The sequence below is a fragment of the Sphaerodactylus townsendi genome, linkage group LG10, assembly GCF_021028975.2.
Source record: "Sphaerodactylus townsendi isolate TG3544 linkage group LG10, MPM_Stown_v2.3, whole genome shotgun sequence".
Taxonomy (NCBI): Eukaryota; Metazoa; Chordata; class Lepidosauria; order Squamata; family Sphaerodactylidae; genus Sphaerodactylus; species Sphaerodactylus townsendi.
The window spans coordinates 54603620-54623213 of NC_059434.1; the positions used below are offsets into that span (position 1 = coordinate 54603620).

The 19594-nt window shown below is 39.5% G+C and overlaps 1 protein-coding gene across 5 annotated transcripts in view; it reads right to left on the bottom strand.

Annotated features, from left to right (window-relative positions):
• PCDH10 (protocadherin 10) overlaps positions 1-19594 on the bottom strand; it is a 62637-nt gene that overhangs the window by 29451 nt on the left and 13592 nt on the right. For 2 of the 5 annotated variants that reach the window (XM_048510200.1, XM_048510199.1), the window contains exon 4: positions 18554-18859. The exons of 2 other annotated variants lie outside the window; for them this stretch is intronic. In XM_048510200.1, coding sequence (XP_048366157.1) covers positions 18554-18859 — 306 coding nt within the window. Of the gene's footprint in view, positions 1-8772; positions 10629-18553; positions 18860-19594 lie in introns of those variants that run through there. One more of the 5 variants, XM_048510198.1, reaches the window with a different exon arrangement.

Here is a 19594-nt window from a genome sequence, read left to right on the forward strand (position 1 = left end):
AAGTAACTTGCTCACAACAGGAATAAAATAACCAAGTGTAAAAGCTTCTCAAGGTGCTGCACATAAGCGAATGTGTAATATCACTGTTTAAATCTAGTTAGATCCATTCCAGTTACACTGACTCAGAAGTAACCAGGGATGAATATGGCACTGATGGACATGGCACTAGCCCCTCATGGCATTCAATCCACTCAGAATGACTTTGATGTTGGTGCTGTTATCTCCGTCATCTAAAGGAGACAGATGGCTCATCTAAATGCAAATAGGTCACTTTTTCTGTCAGAGCATATTTCTGAGTACTGGACCTACAGTCAGGTGAATTTGTTTAAAAGGTTTATGAACCAAATTTTACAAACACACACAGTTTCATTTGTTTCCATCCTGAATGTGATTACATAGCCAACGTAATTCTGTTCATTTGACGAAGGTCCATGTAAGAGATGTGAAGGAGATAAGTATTTTTTTATTTTACTCATTTTTGGAAGTTCTGAATATATTTGACTTCTAAGGCACACCTTTATGCTTACTGCCTTGAAGACAGCTATCAAGTCACACTAGATGAGATTCCCAGCATCATTTAAGGGGGCTCTATCCTCCCTGATCTACCTTTGGGATTGTACCATCTGATGGGGTCTGCCGCCTCTCTCTTGGGGGAAGGATTTAATGTTGGATTATGGGGCGCCACCCACACCCATATTTATATTTGGAACTTTATTAAGAGACTACACTTAGGCCTCGCTGCTTTTATAGATTTTATAGATTTTATCTAATTTATGATAGTTTACGATTGTATTTACTGATTATTCTGTACTTACTATATGATGTGCACCGCCCAGAGCCCCTCGGGGACAGGGCGGTATAAAAGCTGAAAGAATGAATGAATGAATGAATGAATGAATGAATGAATGAATGAATGAATGAATGAATGAATGAATGAATGAATAAATAAATAAACTGGGTAAGCTACTCTTTGTGGTGGCTTCAGTGCTATTAACCCCAGAAGGGGGTAAAATAAGTTACGTTTTTCTCTCTGTTCAACCATCAATCCCAATGCAAAAAAGAACCCACATGGAACATCTAGTCACATTTTTAAAATCCTAGGAGGACTAACAGTCCACTCCAGAGGGGATCGTGAATCCCCTTCTGGAGTCAGTGCAGCAAATGCACCAGCTGAAAGGCAATTTACTTGGGTGCCAGACCCAAAAGTGACTGCTTGTCCTTAGGTCTACCAGTGTAAAAAGCTGTGCCAATGTGGCTGGATGTTACAGGGACAGACCAGGAGATTGCTGCCTGCCCAGTCCTCCTGTGCCAGCAAAGCCAGCATTGGGAGATAATGCCATTTTTGTGGCTTTGGAGAGCAGCACTGTCCCCACCTGCCATCTTGCTCTAGATTGGGCTGGAAGTCATGGATTCTCCAATATATTATCTGCTCAGACCCCTAAACAAGCAAGCAAGGTGTTTTTTTTTTTAATATTCATCTAAACGTTACAAATAACATGCTGTTCATCTTCTTAAAGTAACATAAAACCTCTGGATTCATTCAGACATTTTCCATTGTCAGGAACAAGAAATGTTCTTAAATGTTAGAGCCTTCAGAAGCATAAAAATAAACCAAATGAATATAAGTAAATATTCTGCATAATGCCTATGTACAAAGCAAGGGACAAAAAAGAAGAAGCAAAAGATGGTAGACAGCAAGACCACGATGTCAGCTTGTGGTTGACAAACATGAAGCTTGCTTATGGTCAGGAGTAGCACAAGTCAAGTCAAGAGAACAGAATATGTTTGAGCTTGCAAAAAATTAGCTTTGTATGTATAATAGAGATCATGCGTAGAAACTCTCCGGAAGTGCAGCAGAAACTGCCCAATCAGCCAAAAGCACATACCTAATCAATAATCTAGGGAAATTATGTTACAGGTTTTAGGGTCAATCAGAAAATGACTAATGTATTACTGATTGTATAAATTATGCAGTTGAACACTGTATTTTTTAAAGCACATCTTGTGTAACAGAACGTGTTCCTCTTTATTGCAATAAACACTATCCTTTTTTGCCTATGGAAAGTTAGCCCGTCAACGAGAAAGACACCCTTTGGATATGCTAGTTTGCTATATGCTAGGAGCTTCTTTTTTTGTGCACTGAAACATAAAATCCTTTACCTGCATTCTATAAAGGTCATCATTTTTTTTCCTGACATAAAGTCCAGCTTTAATCCAACGCTTTGAAGTACAAGGGCTACACCATGCCAGACTACGTCTACAAGTTTATCTAACATCACGAAGCAGCTATCAATCTATTTCACTTTTCTTTTATCATAGTGAAGATAGATATTGGAACTAATATATATTAATTATACGGTTCCTTCAGCCACGCTTTCTTAACCATCCACCTCCCCCACCTCATATTTCTAGACCCGCTTAGGTCTTTTATTTTGACTTCAGAAGCAAAGCAATTATATTTTGTTTTGAAGTACTATCCTATCAAATTGCAGCCCGTCCTTCCAATTTATCAAGATTATAGAGTACTTAATTGCATTCTGCAAGAGATTTGCAATCCTCTCCAAGCCTGTATTGTTTAAATATGTGATTAGCATACTCTTCACTGCAATGGCGAAGTCACTGATGAGTCATATTATGCCTGAAATAGGCCACTTTGTTATCCTCTTCATCACTGACACTAGGCCATCATAACAACAATTAGAGTGCTTTGTGACTGTGAGCTGCATTTTTGAGCCCTTGTTTTATCTAACAAGAAAGGGATACTGGCACTATGATTTTTATTTCAATTGGCCCAACACAATGGCCTTTTCCACATGAGTTGTTTACAAAGTATCTTTCTACTCCCCTCCCCCCTTTTAATTCTGCACATTTATTCCTCCATGTGGTTCAGGAAACATTTTTTCCCAGTTGTTTTCCCAAGCACTTTTTAATTATATTTTTTCTCTGATCTGTTTCCAAGCCAGCTTTTCCTTGAGCATGTGATCTTGTTGTCTTTATTTCATTGCCCCACCAAATACCTGGTCCTCATCCATGCACCCATGTAGTCGGCCAACTTCCCCTTCAGCCATTTTATCCTTTCACTCATCCTTCATTTTTGAAAGTATTTTATTTGTTTTCTTTTTGTCATATTGCACAGCAATGTAACATAAAGACATAGGCACAAGTAAGATTGATTGTATCAACTTTGTTAATTTCATCTCCAATTAGCAATGTAACAGTAAGGGAAGTTACGCTGATTTCACAGTTATGAGTGAGTAAAATTTACAGAATAAGTTGCTTCTGCAGAACAAGGGGCTGTATATTACTGATGAGTTTGGATTTATATCCCCCCTTTCTCTCTTGTAGGAGACTCAAAGGGGCTTACAATCTCCTTGCCCTTTCCCCCTCACAACAAACACCCTGTGAGGTGGGTGGGGCTGAGAGAGCTCCAAAAAGCTGTGACTAGCCCAAGGTCACCCAGCTAGTGTGTGTGGGAGTGCACAGGCTAATCTGAATTCCCCAGATAAGCCTCCACAGCTCAAGCGGCACAGCAGGGAATCAAACCCGGTTCCTTCAGAATAGAATGAACCTGCTCTTAACCACTTTGCCACTACTGCAGCTCTAATTTGGCCAGGATTTTTTTTTTGCGGGGGGGAATAACATATGTTTGTTTCTTCAGTTAACCTGCTCTGCTAGGGATTTCAGGGGAGGGGCTTCTATTTTGTGAGGGAAATTCTCAAAGGTAGAAATGGAGGTCGAGACATTTTTGAATTCCTGCTTCCTTATAAGTGCAAAGTAACCCTAGAGTGCCTGTGAAAAAGGGGTAAAAAAGGAAAGTGGTGTTCTTCTGTGTCAAGGGTAATATGCCATCACCATTAGGAATAACACTTTTTTATCAGTAATGTGTGGAATAAATGCATCTGAAAAGACAAGGGGGGAAACAACAAGGAGAATGGAGATGTTTGGAATTATTTCACAGAAAACATTTCCAAGACACAAGATCGATCACTGGGAAAATCTGTAATAAGCTGCATGGGGAAAAGGCCAAAGTTACTGCATATTTGCACATCCTACTCAGGTATGACTAAAAATATTAATCATACATTGAGCTGAAGGACAAAAAGAGGAGAGGAAGAGGCTCTGGTAAATGAGGGCTGCCAACTTCCAAGTGGGGCCTTGAGATCTCCTGGAATGACTGCTGATCTCCAGACTACAGTTCTCCTAGACAAAATGGCTGCTCTGGAGATTGGATTCTATGGCATCATATCCCTGCTGCGCAATCTTCCCTCCCCAAATGCCACCTTACTCAGGGTCCACCACCACTTTTCCACAAATTTTCCAATTCAGAGTTGGCAGTCCTAAGCAAAACAATTAGATTCCTTTTATAACAGTGAAAAATGAAGGAAAAGGATATGGAAGACAGACCTAAAATGTCTATATCTGATTCCTTTCCATACCAAATTAAGAAATTATGGATGAAAGAACCCTGATGAGTCACATGCAAGCAGCAGCCAGACATTTTTCTGTCCTTCATTTTCAACTGTGTTAAGACAAGTTCTTCTAAATCAGGGGTAGGGAACCTTTAACACTCAAAGAGCCATTTGGACCCGTTTTCCACGGGAAAAGAAAACACTTGGAGCTGCAAATAATTTTTGACATTTAAAATAAAGATAACACTGTATATATTGGGTTTTTTTACCTTTTACTCCACTCATTCTGAGAAGCGCATGGATGCGCCCGCCCTGCTGCCTGCAGGGCGGGCAAGGATGAAGCCAGCGGCTCGGCCTCGCCGTTCGCCAGGAAAGCGCCCACCCCGCCCCAACAGGGCGGGCGAGAGGGGAAGCCGTCCGCGGGCAGTTGGTGCGCCCGCCCTGCTGCCTGCAGGGCAGGCAAGGATGAAGCCGGTGGCTCGGCTCGTGGAGCCGTAGTGCAAGGGCAGAAGAGCCGCATGTGGCTCTCGAGCCGCAGGTTCCCTACCCCTGTTCTAAATTGATGACGGTATGGAATGGGTGTTTGTGGCACATATGGTTAAGAGCAGGCGGATTCTAATCTGGATAACTGGGTTTTATTTGCCACTCTTCCAAATGAGCAGTGGATTCCTATCTGGTGAAAGATACTTGTTTCTTCACTCCTACATTCCTGCTGGGTGACGTTGGGCTAGTCACAGTTAGTTCAGAACTCTTTAAGCCCACCTATTTCACAAGGTGTCTGCCATGGGGCAAGGAAGGGAATAGCATTTGTAAGCTGCCTTGAGTCTCCTTAAGGGAGAGAAAGGTAGGTATCAATCCAAACTCTTCTTCTTCATATCGGAAAAGGAATATATCACTTGAGAGGTTGGGTGGTTGACACAAGCTCAGAAATGATATTTCGGTTATTGACAGGCCAAGCCCTGGTTAACATGGGAAACTGCCTGGCTGACTTTAGTAAAATTGTGATAAAATTTTCTCAGTTTTGTTATCGAAGCGATTGCGTGGGTTTTGCAAAAGATGTTTCGTGGGTGCCTGGGCCACGGGATATGCCACTTAGAGATGTTTGTGGACTAATCAATAGTAGCCATGAGCCTCTCAGCTTTGGGAAAATTCAAGTAGCTTGGTAAAAAGGATCCCTACCTCTTCAGCCACTGAGTTTCCTCCCTTTGGCAGTTGGTAGGATGGTGGCAGGACTGTAGAACAGTGGTATTATAGTGGGGACAATAAGAGACCAAGGACCCCACGATAGTGCTGGAGGTGGGCCCTTCAACTGAGGTGTTCACTTGGGCTGATTCCACATGGGCCAAAAACAGCAGTGTGAAAATGGTGTGAAAATGGTGTAAAAGGGTTTCAAATGGTGTAAGAGGGTTTATACTGTTTTCACACCGTTTTCACACCGCTGTTTTTGGCCCATGCGGAATCATCCTTGTTTATAGATGACTAGGCTATAGCCTAGAGTGAAACACCTTCTCATCTAGTCTTTAAAGTTTTACTGCTCTTATCACTTTCAAAGTTATTTCCTTTGGGCATGTCTGTATTTAAAATGGCCACAAATCACAAGTTGCCGGAAATCACAAGACAACCAATTATTAGTAATAGCTATTGATTTTGTTATAAATTAGTTACTGTGGCCCACATTTTTGGTAGTGTATCTCCTTTATTCTTGGGTGAAAGCTCTTTGGAAGGGGCGGGGCAGCACTGGACTGGCTCCGTCCCCACCTGCCAGGCCCCTCTGGATGGGACTGTTAGTAACTAATTTTGTTTGAGAAATGAGTTTTTTTTTCCTTTTCAAAATAACCATTAAAGCTGAGATCTTCAACTTTTTATGGCTAAAAATGACTGCCGTTCAACTATCAAAAGCTGGTATCAGTGGATGAAGTTTATCAATTTTGTTCAATAAATTAGACTGAAAAGTTTTAATAAATGTGTAATTAATTGTTACTGTTTGTAACTTAATTGTTAGTATCTTCCTTAGATGTTTGTGTGAACTGCTCTTCTGAATAATGCTTTTTATAGGATACGGTAGGGGACACTGAGGATGAGTTTATGGAACCAAAGGGACAGTGGCCCCCAAAAAGTGTGGCAACCACCATTGTAGAAATACACATTTTCATTTTGTAGTATGATTATTACTAAAATTAAGTTTGTTGCGCACAGACTATCTATCTGTCTGTCTGTCTGTCTGTCTGTCTGTCAATAGATATAGATATATTGTTCCAGAACTGAGATTTTATAGATTCTAAGTGCAACACCCTAACAGTTGGCTTATAGGATTGTGTCAGAAATGAATTGGTATGTGGCAGAAAAAGGAATTTATATTTATGTTGTTTTTTCCAAACTCAAATATACCCAAATGTTCAATTCTTGCTACTTACTCATATGAGAGAACATGTGCACCAACATTCCAAGAATATAGAAGAAGCCTTTTCATAATGGGCAGTACAGGCTACAGCTGAAAATAGATTTTGCAGCATTTATTTTTCCCTTGCCTTGCCCTACACTCCTGGCACAAAAGGAACTTCTATTCATCTTCGGCAGCAGCATCAAGCTGTTTAGCCAGCAATGCTTCACTGCAGCAGTTCTTATCCTTTTTTTCCCTGGCTGGTGGCAAGTGCTCTGCCCTGAAGAAATGGGCAACTACCTTCCTTTCAATTATCCAGGGAAGATCAGCTGTCACTAGGCAGAACACAGCCAGCACAACAACACACTCTATCCAAAATAGCTACATGTAGCTGCCAGTGGTGTGAGAAAAGCAAATGCTGATAGGAAGAGCCTGAGCCAACAGCAGATAGAGAGGAGCTTTATTATGCGTTCTCTTATTAAGAAGTTAATATATGAATCAGCTGTTTATTTCTATATAATTTATTTGGATGCTTCGGAACTGAGCACAGAGGATTTGGAAGCAATTTTCTTTTGATGTCAGTGGAATTCAAATCCAAGTAATCATATTTAACTATCATGGGATGTGGTTGTTCAGTCTAGCCAAGTACTATTACAGCCTAATATAATCACATACATGTTCTTGACACTATCCACAGAGATTATCCATCACATTTCCAAGTCTTCCCTATCTTCTCTCATGCTGTGAACTTTTCAAAATGAAAAGTACTCCAAATGGAGGCAGAATTTTACTGCTGGAACTGCTACTCTTTTGTACACTATTTCTCCCAGGTTTTTTTTTTCCTTTTAATGAAAGCAGAAGAGAAAACATCTAAGAGCTAACCAGTTGCTGCTGAAAGTGTTGTAGGGGAAGGTGCAGCAAGTAATGTTAAGATAACTGAAATTTATCACCAATTAGAAGAAATCTGAGGACTGAATTTACAAAATACACTATTTTGGGTAGGGATGTACAAATTGTATACTTGCAATTGCCGCATGTTGTTAAGAAGCACACACCTTTATGTAGCAAGTTCAGAAAAGGACAACGAAATTCAACTCTGTTTAATCAGACATTTTCAACAACACTCCAGTACATGGCAAAACATTGCAACATATTATAATAACCTGAATATTATTAGAGTAATTATAGACTTGCTGTGGATCAGGATCAAGTTTCCAAACAGACAGTGTAAGCACACATTCTAAATGTAAGTCAAGTTAAATGTAACTACTTTCTTACAAAGTAGTAGTGAAGATAAGACTTTGAGCATGGAGCCCTGAAATCTCTATTTTGTTGGTCTTTCTTTTTAATGCCCTCCTTAATGTGGCAACCATAAGTCTTTCTAAGTCACACAAGCCCCATAAAATGAATGTTGTGCTTCTGTACAATATCAAGATATAAAGTCAAAGGAGAAGAAGGCACAATTCTACACTATCTCATTCCACACTGACTAGAAATAACGGCAGCCTGAGAGGGGCACAGGTCTCCTCTTCGCTTAGTCTCACATTAGAATTGGAGGCGCACAGTAATTAAACAACATATATTTAGATTCTAAATATCTTATGAATTACTATTCCAGTTGATAAAAACCCAGTATAATATTGACATTCTCTGCTAAAACTACGTTAATACACAGTGACACAATACAGGCTAGTTGTAATTTCCTTCACTGCTTCTCCATCCTTTTTTATTACATCCAAGCCAGTTTCAGACAGAGAACCACATTTTAAGGCTTATATCCCAAATGTCTGGGTTGTGAAAGCTATAATCCCCAGCTTTAACCTCCTGTGCTACCTTTTTCAGCTTCTTGCCCCCCTTTTTTCAGTTTCTTGAGAGCCAGTGTGATGAAGTGGTTAAGAGCAGGTGGGCTGTAATCTGAAAAACCTGATTTGATTCCCCACTCATACACCTTGGGCTAGTCACAGTTCGTTCAGAAGTCTCAGTCCCACCTACCGCACAAGGTGTCTGTTATGGGGAGAAGAAGGGAAAGGAAGTTATAAGTGGTTTTGTGAGTCTCCTTACAGGAGAGAAAGGTCGGGTATAAATCTGAACTCTGCTTCTTTCCCTTCCTAAGTGATACACATTGCATTGTTGTGGGTATCTAGAATATCTTATCTTAACATGAGCATTCTGGTGTAGTTATTACTTTATGAAGGGTTGCCAACTCTGGGTTGCAAAACTCCTAGAGATTGTGGGGTGGGGATAGAGGCTAGGGAGGGGAGGGTTTGGGAGGAAAATAAGTGGAGTAGAATGCCAGCAGCCATTTTTTTAGGTAAACTGATCTCTGTAGTCTAGTTGTAATTCCAAGAGGTCCCAGATAGAGGTTTGCAACCCCAAATGCTTGACAGTAATGTGACTGCTTGACTGTACTATAGATTCATTTCAAACTAGCTCCAGTATCACCACATTCAAGGTATCAACACTTATTTCAACCATGTGTAGTCTCATCTGTCAAAAAACCTTGATTGGTGCCTATAGTACTCTTGGCCCAATTAGGCATATTTCCTCAAGCCATGGATATAAACTAAGCTAGGAAGCAAAAGGAAGGTTTTCTTCCTTTTATACTCAAGCTACTCTAGTGCAAATTAGTGACAAATGGAAGAGCACGTGGCTAAGGCACACCTGCCCTTACCATACACAGAAACAGCTGGCTCAAGGCAAACAGAGTTGGAAGTCCCTACAATATATGTACTTATATTTGAAATCTCTGTAACTCTTCTTTGTTGTCAAAGTGTTTCAAGGTGTAGATAAAAAAATTAAACACAGAAATAGCTGGCTTAAACATTCACTAAAATTTGATGTCACAAAGATGAGTCTAGAAGATGCTTGCACCTTACTCATAGAATCCTTCAACTTCCCACTTACTTGTCTTACATGCTATGAACAAATTAAGTACTTCTCGGTTTGCAAAAACCAGTTAACTGTCATGTTTCAATTATCAACTTCTGGTTGATAATTATGGTTCAGCAATTAAGGACTGAAGGTTGGGAACAAGCCGTGGTTTGAAGAGCAAGAACAAACCACACATAGCATTTCTATGCTTGGACAGTTAAGAGAATTTCTATGCTTGGACAGTTAATTGAAAATCTGTTAAGAAATTAAGTGGCTCACAGTGTATGAAGAAATAGAAAGGATGAAAAATAATATAAGTTTTCAGATTTAATTAGGGCCTACCATGGATTACATTGCATTATCCTTGCCTCATTCAGGTCCAGGAGAGCTTTATTTTCCAATTTTTCTTATATTTGTTTTCAAAATTTACACTTGTCAAGAATTAGTACAATGAAGATTATGTTTACATGGAAAGTGGCATATTCTTATGAGAACACAGTTTTAACTTTTTTTTCATTGCCACCAAATGAGCCATTGTTGTTAGTGGTGCATGGAATGGCACGATTTAACCACACAATAGTTTTATCCAAAATTAGTATGACTTTTTTGGATGAAGTTATTGAGATTACTCAACCATTTTCTTTGGTGTACATTCCCCAGAAGCTCAGCTGTACAAATCAAGTAAGGGAGCATTAATAGGATTTAGAACAACCAAATCACTGAATGTGAGAGATGCAGCTTGTCAGGAATCCACAGATCAGAAACCTTTTGTAGTAATATTTGAAATCCCCACCCCTACCCCTGTAGTCTCTGTTATTTTGCATATGCATATGCTGATACACTTAAAGTGGGGGTTTCACAGAGATCTAATTTAATTTTCTGCTGTTCTTCTGGTTTCTTCTTATGGGTTAGAAGGCACTTGAAATTAAGTCTTCTTGAGTCAAAACTGATGCTTTGGAACCAGGGAACTTAGGGTATTAATGATAAAGTAAAAGAAAAAAAATATTTTAGTTAGAATACTAAGAAAAAATTGTTGAAATATAAATTAGCAAATAATATTTGCATTCTTCTTCAATGTGCAGATCCAGAAATGAATACACAGAAATGAAATGGGTAACTATTTATATGAGCTTAATGAGACAGTACATTCCACCCCTCGATTACCAAAAAAAAGATGTTCCCTGCAGACTACAGATACCTGGCATTCAAACAGAAAATCAATCAATAATTCTAACATGTAAATGCACTAATAAATATATACCTTATTAACATTCACCAAGTTTTTCAAGAATTGCTCTGTATCCTCTGTTGCTTGAATTTCCTTGAGTAAACGCTATTTATCTCATAAATCTGTCTTAGTAATATCTTGAGATAATGTCAATGTTACAATGCTGTTTTTCCACAAACAGTAAAATCAGAATTCTTACAGCAAAGAGAAAAAATTCTGGGTAGCCTAATAGAAAGGAGTGGTGATGAACAGCAACCAGGCACAGAGTAGCTCCATTACCTCCAGAAAGGTTTGTGGAGGTGTAGAGAGCCAAAAAAGAAAGAAAGAAAGAAAGAAAGAAAGAAAGAAAGAAAGAAAGAAAGAAAGAAAGAAAGAAAGAAAGAAAGAAAGAAAGAAAGAAAGAAAGAAAGAAAGAAAGAAAGAAGAAAACTTAATCAAGCTGCAAACATCCTATGCATTCCAATGGCTGTGCCTACCTTTTTAGTGTCATATGTCTACATCAGCAAAAGGGGTTGTTGCTGGGCTGAAAGCCCTCAGTAAGCTGACTAAGGTGGTTTCACACTGGGAATAACCCGTCAGTGCTGGTGCAGACTCCTGAAGAGTATCGGTGCAAGTGTGCCAGCATGGATACCTCATGTGTTACGTGCAGTGCAGTGCAGTGACATTAATGTTCAGAAATAGGGTTATGCTGATTCCACAACTCTTTGGCACACCTCCCCGCCCCCCACAAACTGGCTCATACTATGCTGAAACTGAAGTCAAATTCAAGCTGTTCTTTACACAAATTCTTTCATTACAAGTTGCTAGCACCAAGTTGTTAACATCTGCCGCATTTCTTTGAGGAAGGCTTCCTTTTGTAGGTGGGACAACACTGCCTTCATTTTGCGCAGGTTCAAAAAGAGATTTCTAGGTTTTACTGATTAAAGATGCTACGCAAATGTAAATTAGAGGCACTATATCTTAACCTTCTTTAATGTTTTTACCATAAAAAAAGATTTGGACAATTACTGTATCTCACTGCAGTTTTGAAAAGCCTAACAAAGGTGGGACTAACCTAACAAAGGTGGGACTTTTTCCTTGTATGGTTCATACTAAAGCCAAGTTGAGAATGTTAGGCCACACAGAATTGATCTATAACAAAAATGACATGGACAGTCAGCGTGGCGTAGTGGTTAAGAGCAGGTGGACTCTAATCTGCAGAACTGGGTTTGACTGCCTGCTCCTCCACCTGAGCGGTGGACTCCTATCTGGTAAATCAGATGTGTTTCCCCACTCCTTCATTCCAGCTGAGTTACTTTGGCTAGTCACAGTTCTTCAGAACTCTCTCAGCTTACCTATCTCACAAGGTGTCTGCTGGGAGGAGAGGAAAGGAAAAGGAGTTTGTAAGCCCCTCTGTGTCTCCTTACAAGAGAGAAAGGGACAGGTATAAATCCAAAGTTGTTCTCTCTCCTCTCCACAATGCTCAAATTATCAACTCTGCCCTGGTTAACAATTTACTGATTTATTCTTCTTTCAGTAAGTACTGTTTTTTAATATAGTAGCTGATGTTGTTGTTGAACATTAGTAACCTTCTACAGCAGTGATGGCGAACCTATGGCACAGGTGCCAGAGGTGGCACTTGGAGCCCGCTCTGTGCGCACGCGCACACAGAGTTCATCATGTGGAGGGTGGAAATCACACCCCCCCCACACACACACACATCTAAGCTGGCCTGGACCACTGAGCATGACGTGCGCACACCGCGGTGAGCAGGGAGGGCTCGGATGGTGGGCCTGGTGCCTGTGCCCTGGGTGGCTGCTGCTCGAGGGGGGGCGCAGAGGTGGCAGAGATGCTAGAGAGGCACAGAGCGGTGCACGTGGGACTTGCTGGAGGCTATAGCAGGCTGGCCCCTGCTCGAGCAGGTGGGGTGGAGGAAGAGGGAGCAAACCGTTTTTTTCTAAACTAAAACCTCAGCATCCGGGTTAAATTGTTGGGTTGGCACTTTGCGATAAATAAGTGGGGTTTGGGTTGCAATCTGTACACTCGGTCTAAAAAGGTTCGCCATCACTGTTCTACAGTAAAGGTCAGTGATGTTTCTGTATTTCTCATTTTCTAAACCCTGACCTGCTAGGCGGACTTATTTCTTTTCTACCCAACAACCATTGTATTCCCTCTTTTACCTAAGGACAAATATGCACCACCAAAGATCCTAGCTTTCTAAAAAACAACAAGGGTGAATGCAAGATGGAGAAGTGACTTTTAGTGATGAATAAAGAGCAGTCAACTTCTACAAGACCCTGCTGCCTACTATTACAAATATAAAACTGGTATGATTTTTGTACAGTTTCAATTTGTCATTTTATCCATTTACAAAAATTAAAGTTCTTTTTTGGTGTAACATAGATTTTCAAAAGTCACATGGTCTCAATTTACAAAAGTCACATGGTGGCCAATAGCAGAATTAGTGTATTTTGCTCTGGCTAGGGTTGCCAGGTCCTCCATGACCACCAGCAGTGAACATCCACTGGAAGAGGGGATTTTGTTCTTCAAAACCTTAGCTAGCTATCACTTATATAGCAGGACTTTCCCATTTTCACTTCTAAATGTAGTTCATTATTTTATGTTGGATGTCAGTGTGGGGTCTCCTGACCTGGAGGAGTGGCTTTTCAGAAGGGTGATCGGCTATTGAAGGAATGCAGGGGAGGGCTGCTTAAACAGGAACTCACATCTAGATTTTTGAATATAGAACATCCATCTTTTCTAACGTCCCCTGCAGCTTTTTATCACCTTAAAATTATGGCTTTTAAATATATAGTAGAAAAGAACAAGCACCTTAAAGATGAATGAAATTTATGGAAGGATATGAGCTTTAAATATATGATTAAAATTGTGATAAACAGAACCTGGGCAATCATATCAAACCTCATACTGGCACCATCAGCACCCGTGCAAGTTTCATGAATTTGAAAGGATGAGACAATGAATCTTATCAGTAATAGTTTGGTTTTCTTTCCCAAAGGCCCAACAACCTGAGGAAATTAAGAGCAATTATATTACAAAAATTCCCTCTCCTTTTTTTAGATCTCTCAGTTAACCATTAAGGCAGTTAGTGTACAGGATGAGTCATGATTTATTCAACATTAGGGCCTAGACTGTTAATCTCATTAACCAAAATTCCCCAGCTCCAGAGCTTGGACACAAGAAAGGTAATATTTCCTTTCTAAAGAATCACACCAATCTGTTTTTTTAATATTTAGTGGACCCAAATTGAACAGAATTCAATCTAGGCCTAAAATGCTTAAATCACTTGATTATTTGCTTATGGTGTTTAATGCAAAGCAGCTCTGAAAATGGATCAGAGCTAAAAGGTGATGTGTTTTTTAAAAAAAACTGTTTACTTCCCATCAGTATATCCACTCAACTCCCCACTCCCACGACCTCCACACGCACACACAGCTGCTTTCTCAGTAACCAGGAAAAGAAAGCCAAACACTCAGAAGTACATTAGGAAGTAAGGATCAAGAACTCCCCCATGAGAATAGAAATGGTGCTTTGGCTCGCCACTCTACACAACTTTTCTACTTAGCCACACTTTGTCTTTATAATTATCACTAGAAACAAAAAAAAATGAAATGATCACATCTTTTTAGATAGGCTGGGTTACATTTATTTAATGATTCCTTGTAAAGGAGGTGCATTTGCACTCTGATACCAGCAATGATCTCTGTGCAGCACCCAGTCTCTTGTGAATGGCCTACAAGAGGAGGTGCACAAGGTGTCTGGAGTCTACTTTCTCTGGGTAGACTCCAGACAAGATTATGGTAACTTTTGTTGAAGGGATGTTACTCCGATTTTTATTTTGCTATTCTGGCAGTCTATTGTTGGGTTTGAAGATTCTATCTGATGGGTACTACCTCATGTACTGTCTGATTGGAGAACCTTTCTGATCAAGGTGTGTTGATAGTTCTATTGTGTTTCTGTTTTAATTTTATTATTAACTTATTGTTTTGGAGACTCCTTCATGAAAAATTGAAACACTACACAAATTATTGAAATTAAATTATTGTTACTTGGATATTTTATATCCTTTTTATTGCACCTATCTAAATTGCCACGATCATTATACTGAAATCATTATTCTAACATTTTCTAAATATAATTTATTTAAATCATGGGACTTTGAAACTATTTTTATTAGAAATAAGTCAGCTTTTCCCTTAGTATCCTTTGCTAACTGTTGGATGAATACCATCTGGTATAATCAACTTATTTTTATATAAAGTGTTAGTTTGTTCCTGCACTCTTGTCACTTGACTTCTCAGTCTCAGATACAGTCTCTTAGTTATTACCTGACAAGAACTGATAATATGTATGCATCTGCCATATCAGCTACTTTAAAATTTACTTCATCCCACAAGTTGATCCCTGATAAACCTCCACATGTTAAAGTTTTCCTAACTCTCTGAAATACTCTCAAATTGTGTCTTGAGTATTCATGGTTCCTTTTTCAGCTGCTGACTACAGACCAGGAAACAAATGTCCCCGGGCAGCGCCCATTTAGTCACGTGGGGGCAGAAAATCGTCCCCACATCCCTCCTCCTTCCCCTCAGGTCCTGCATGGCCAGCACTCTCCAGGGAAGGAAGGCCCTACCCCTCTGTGGATAGCATGCCAGGCCGGCTACCCAAGGACGCCACTGAGCCAACTCCGCCACTGCCCCGTCTGCACACCTTCTGGATGATGGCCCCGCCGGGTGGCAGAACAAGTTGGGAAGGTGGTTCCCCCAGGCTCCTGGCCTTTGCCAGCTTCCAGCCCCTCTTCTCACCCTAGGGGCCAGTTGGGGGGGACTTAGTTCTGTCAATACACTACTGCTACAGACACAAGAAATAATCCACTAGGCACCTCCTATTATCTATCATTTTCATTTAGCCTCTTTAGAATTCCCCCTACTCATTTTACTTTCTGAAGCTATTGATATATTTGGCACTCAAGTCTGAACCTTGCAGTTTCACTATGCAGAAAGTACACATTGTTCATTTTTTTATTGTACTTATGAATGTGTTCTGAAGCTGTCATGATTTGATTAAACCTGTAGCTAAAAGTGGGGCATAGTGGGCCTGTATCCTCTTCTTGCAGTTTGTTTTAAAGGCTCACTTTTGATACCAAAAGGGCCCAATGAAATAACCATTTTTAAAGCACGCTGCATATTATGGCATTATATCTCTATCACCTTCAACAATTCCCTTCGGTTGCACTGTAAATTGTTGTGACACTTGCCCCTGTAGATTTCAGAAGCATCTACTACCACATAGCTAGGTGAGAGCTATTAAAACAGAGTCAAAAGTTTCAGTTCAAATGCAGGTATTTTCATTTATTCTTAATTTTCTGGAGGTGGGTAAATGTGAGTTCCAGATAGTTCTACTTTTTGGGTTTTTCTTTTGTCATTCTAATACTTCATATTTTGTGAGTTACATAATTGTCACAGTGAACATATATCTTTTTTGGGGGGAGGGGGTATCTGAACCAAGAACAAAGTTTCAATTAAAAAGTGGTTTTAGTTTTGGAGGCAAATGGGCCTCCATTTTTTTACCCCAGTGTCCTAGCTTATAGGTGTGACTGCAGAATGCTAATTCGATATATTATACCCCTTCAGGGTTTTCTCAATTAGCTTTTTGTCTAATTCCCTTTGTAGAGCTCAATGTTTTCTTAATGGTTTTTGGTACAATCTGCCCCTGGAGAATGTTAAACTTAATTATGCTGCGGTCACTATTACTTAGCAGCTCTGCTATAGTTACCTCTTGAAGAAATTCTGCTGCTTTCCTTAGAATTGAATTGAAAATACGTCTCTTACCTTGTAGTGTTCAAAAAAGAAATTATTCATGAGGAAATATTTTATCAGCTCTAAAGGACATTATGGTTCTAAGCAACTGATTTTCCCCCCCACCCCCACCCCCAGAAATGTTACTTTAAAAAACCCTAAGAATATACTAAAGAAAAAAAATTACACCTAATAAAAGTCAGCCATGAAATTTCATATTTAATACAGATTTTAGTTTTGAATATCAAATAGAATACAAAAATCAGCTGGGTGGTTCCCTCCCCCCAAATCATTTATCACTCATTTACAATATAGGACTTACTTCTAATATAATATTTTAAGTGCCAAAGATCACAGATGATGAGAAAAATATGTAATGAAACTGACCAGAAAGCATCCATGTTAAAATGACAAATTAACCAGAAACAGATTTGTATTCTAACTAAAAGCCACTTACAGATTCAAACAATCCAATTCAGTTATCAGTTTGCCATCGTAAGAGTGATGACTGGGTTCAGCCACCAACAAAGAAATATTACCTACATGAAATAAGCTAGTTATGGTCCTAAGCAGACACTGAACTGAAACACGCAAATTGAAACCATAAAGAAACACACAGCTAAAAGGTAGTTCTACAGTAAAAGAACGTATTTGTGAGACTTGTGAGGTATAACAAATAATAATCCCCGCCCCCAAAAAATCTATCTTCCACTACAGACTTAAATTCAAAGCAGTATATACAAGGAATATTACCATTCTGAAATAAATTATGTGATTTACATCCGTAACTAAACATACAACTTACAAATCTGATATTAGAAACTTATGCTTGTTCAGTCAGCTAAGAGGTAAAATTGGCATAAAGATTGAATGTTTGGCATAAAGACTGAATTCCTGGTGGGCAACTGCCAAGACATAACTGAGAAAAAACACAATGAAGTACTCCAATATTCAATATGCATTTCAGAACTCTCCTGGATTCCTGTAGCGACATCACTGTTACATCACTGGCTTCAGACAGGTTTCTTTTTTTCTCTAAGAAGGATTCCTGCAGCATTTGCAAGCATTTCACTTACTGAATCAAAGCTTTGCTTTTGCTGATACAACACTGCTTCCCTCAGTTAGTCACACAGACTATAAGAATTATCATAAGCACTTCTAATCAAAGGAAGACTTTATGGCTTTGTAATAAAACATAACATGATGGAAGGAGATTGGTATTTTTGGTGTCTTGGACCAAAAACGTGGGACAAGATTTGTAATTAATAAGAAAATAACTTTCCTAAACCTACAAACTATCCTCAGTGTCACACAAATATCATACTGATGACTATCGGAAGAGTTCAAAGAGTGTTAGAGCAGAACATTAAAGTTCTTCCCTTGAAAGATGGTAAAGGGAACAAAGGTTGCAGAAATGGCAGTGAATCATCACTCAGAAGATGAGCTCCAAGTTTTCAATGGAAACAAAGCAACTGTGGTACAAATTTTTTTTAGTGCAGTAGACATCTCAGTAAAGAAGTACCACAAATAGGTAAAAAGATGAAGATATACTTGTCTTTCTAATAATTTACTTCAAAAAAAATCCACTAAGGTATTGGTTCCAAAAAACAAAATATGCATTTTTTAACAAATCCATCTTCAACATGATCCTAGATGTTATAATCTTAAAATGCCACAGGCATTTTATTAAAAAAAAAAAAACCACCAACATGTTTCTCTTCAGTGATTCTCAATCCAAAGGGATTCAAGTTTTGTTTTATTTCCTATTGCCTCTGGTACACTGTTCTATTCCTAGTAAGTACACTAGGGGGGTGAAGGTTTATTTCCACAATGGGAACACTCTTCTAGCAGCCTTTTGAACAGTACTTACTCAAATATGGTGGTTTGTAAGGCCCTCGTGTATTAGACAGCAGTCCATCCAGTTCCTTCCTCTCCAGAGTGCTGTGAAGGCCCTTCTCTTTGCCAAAGGTGGAGAAGGACCTCTCTGCCCCGGGCTGGGCTTCTGGTGTTTCAAACACTTCAGTGTCTGGAACAGAGTCCATACCAGGAACATGAAGATTGCTGCGATAATCTGCAGCCTGGCGTCCATCAGAAGGGACAAAAGAGGGCATCCAGCACCGATCCGAGTGGCCCAATGCTTTACATTCTTCCGTACAATTAGAGAAGAGATCCATGCCTACATGCAGGAAAGAGAAAAAAAGACTGCAGATATAATCTTCAGCATCACAACCAGCTGCTGATTGCGGCAGCCAAAAATGGGGAAAAAGGGGGGGGGGGAGGGTGTTTGTTTATCACCTTCATCCTATCCATAAAGTATTTGATCAATTTAAGCTTTAAAAAGTCAAAAAGAAAGAAAGCGCTCAAAAACCCACAGTTGGCAAAACAGTCATAAAAAGCAGTATTTTTTTTTCTTGTGAAGCTACTCCATCGAGCTTATTGGGGAGCAAAGTCCCATTCCATAAGAAAGTGTTGGCAACAACGTGCTGCCCGGAATCAGTAGGAAAAGTAAACGTGATACAAAAGTGGTGACAAAGTGAGGAGCAAAATGGATCATACTAAGTTCCTGTTCAATTAGGTTTCACTAGTGGAAAATTAATGTGGAACGTTTCGTACGATATTTAAAGGCTAAAAATTAAGCATCCTACTTTAAAAGGAAGATCTTGACCTTGGTGAACTAGCCTTCTCACCATTTTCTTAAGCATCTCCCTTACAATCCTATAAGCCACATTAAAACTGAAGAAAAGCTCTGATTGAAATGACACTAATTACAGGCACTAAGGACTACTGTCGTCCGATGTGACACAGATCCAGATACTATTGACAAATACATTAATGCTTACTCTATACCAGCAAAGAGTGGTTCTTGTCAACAAGGAACTGTTTGCTTCCAAATCCTATAAAGCCATTACAA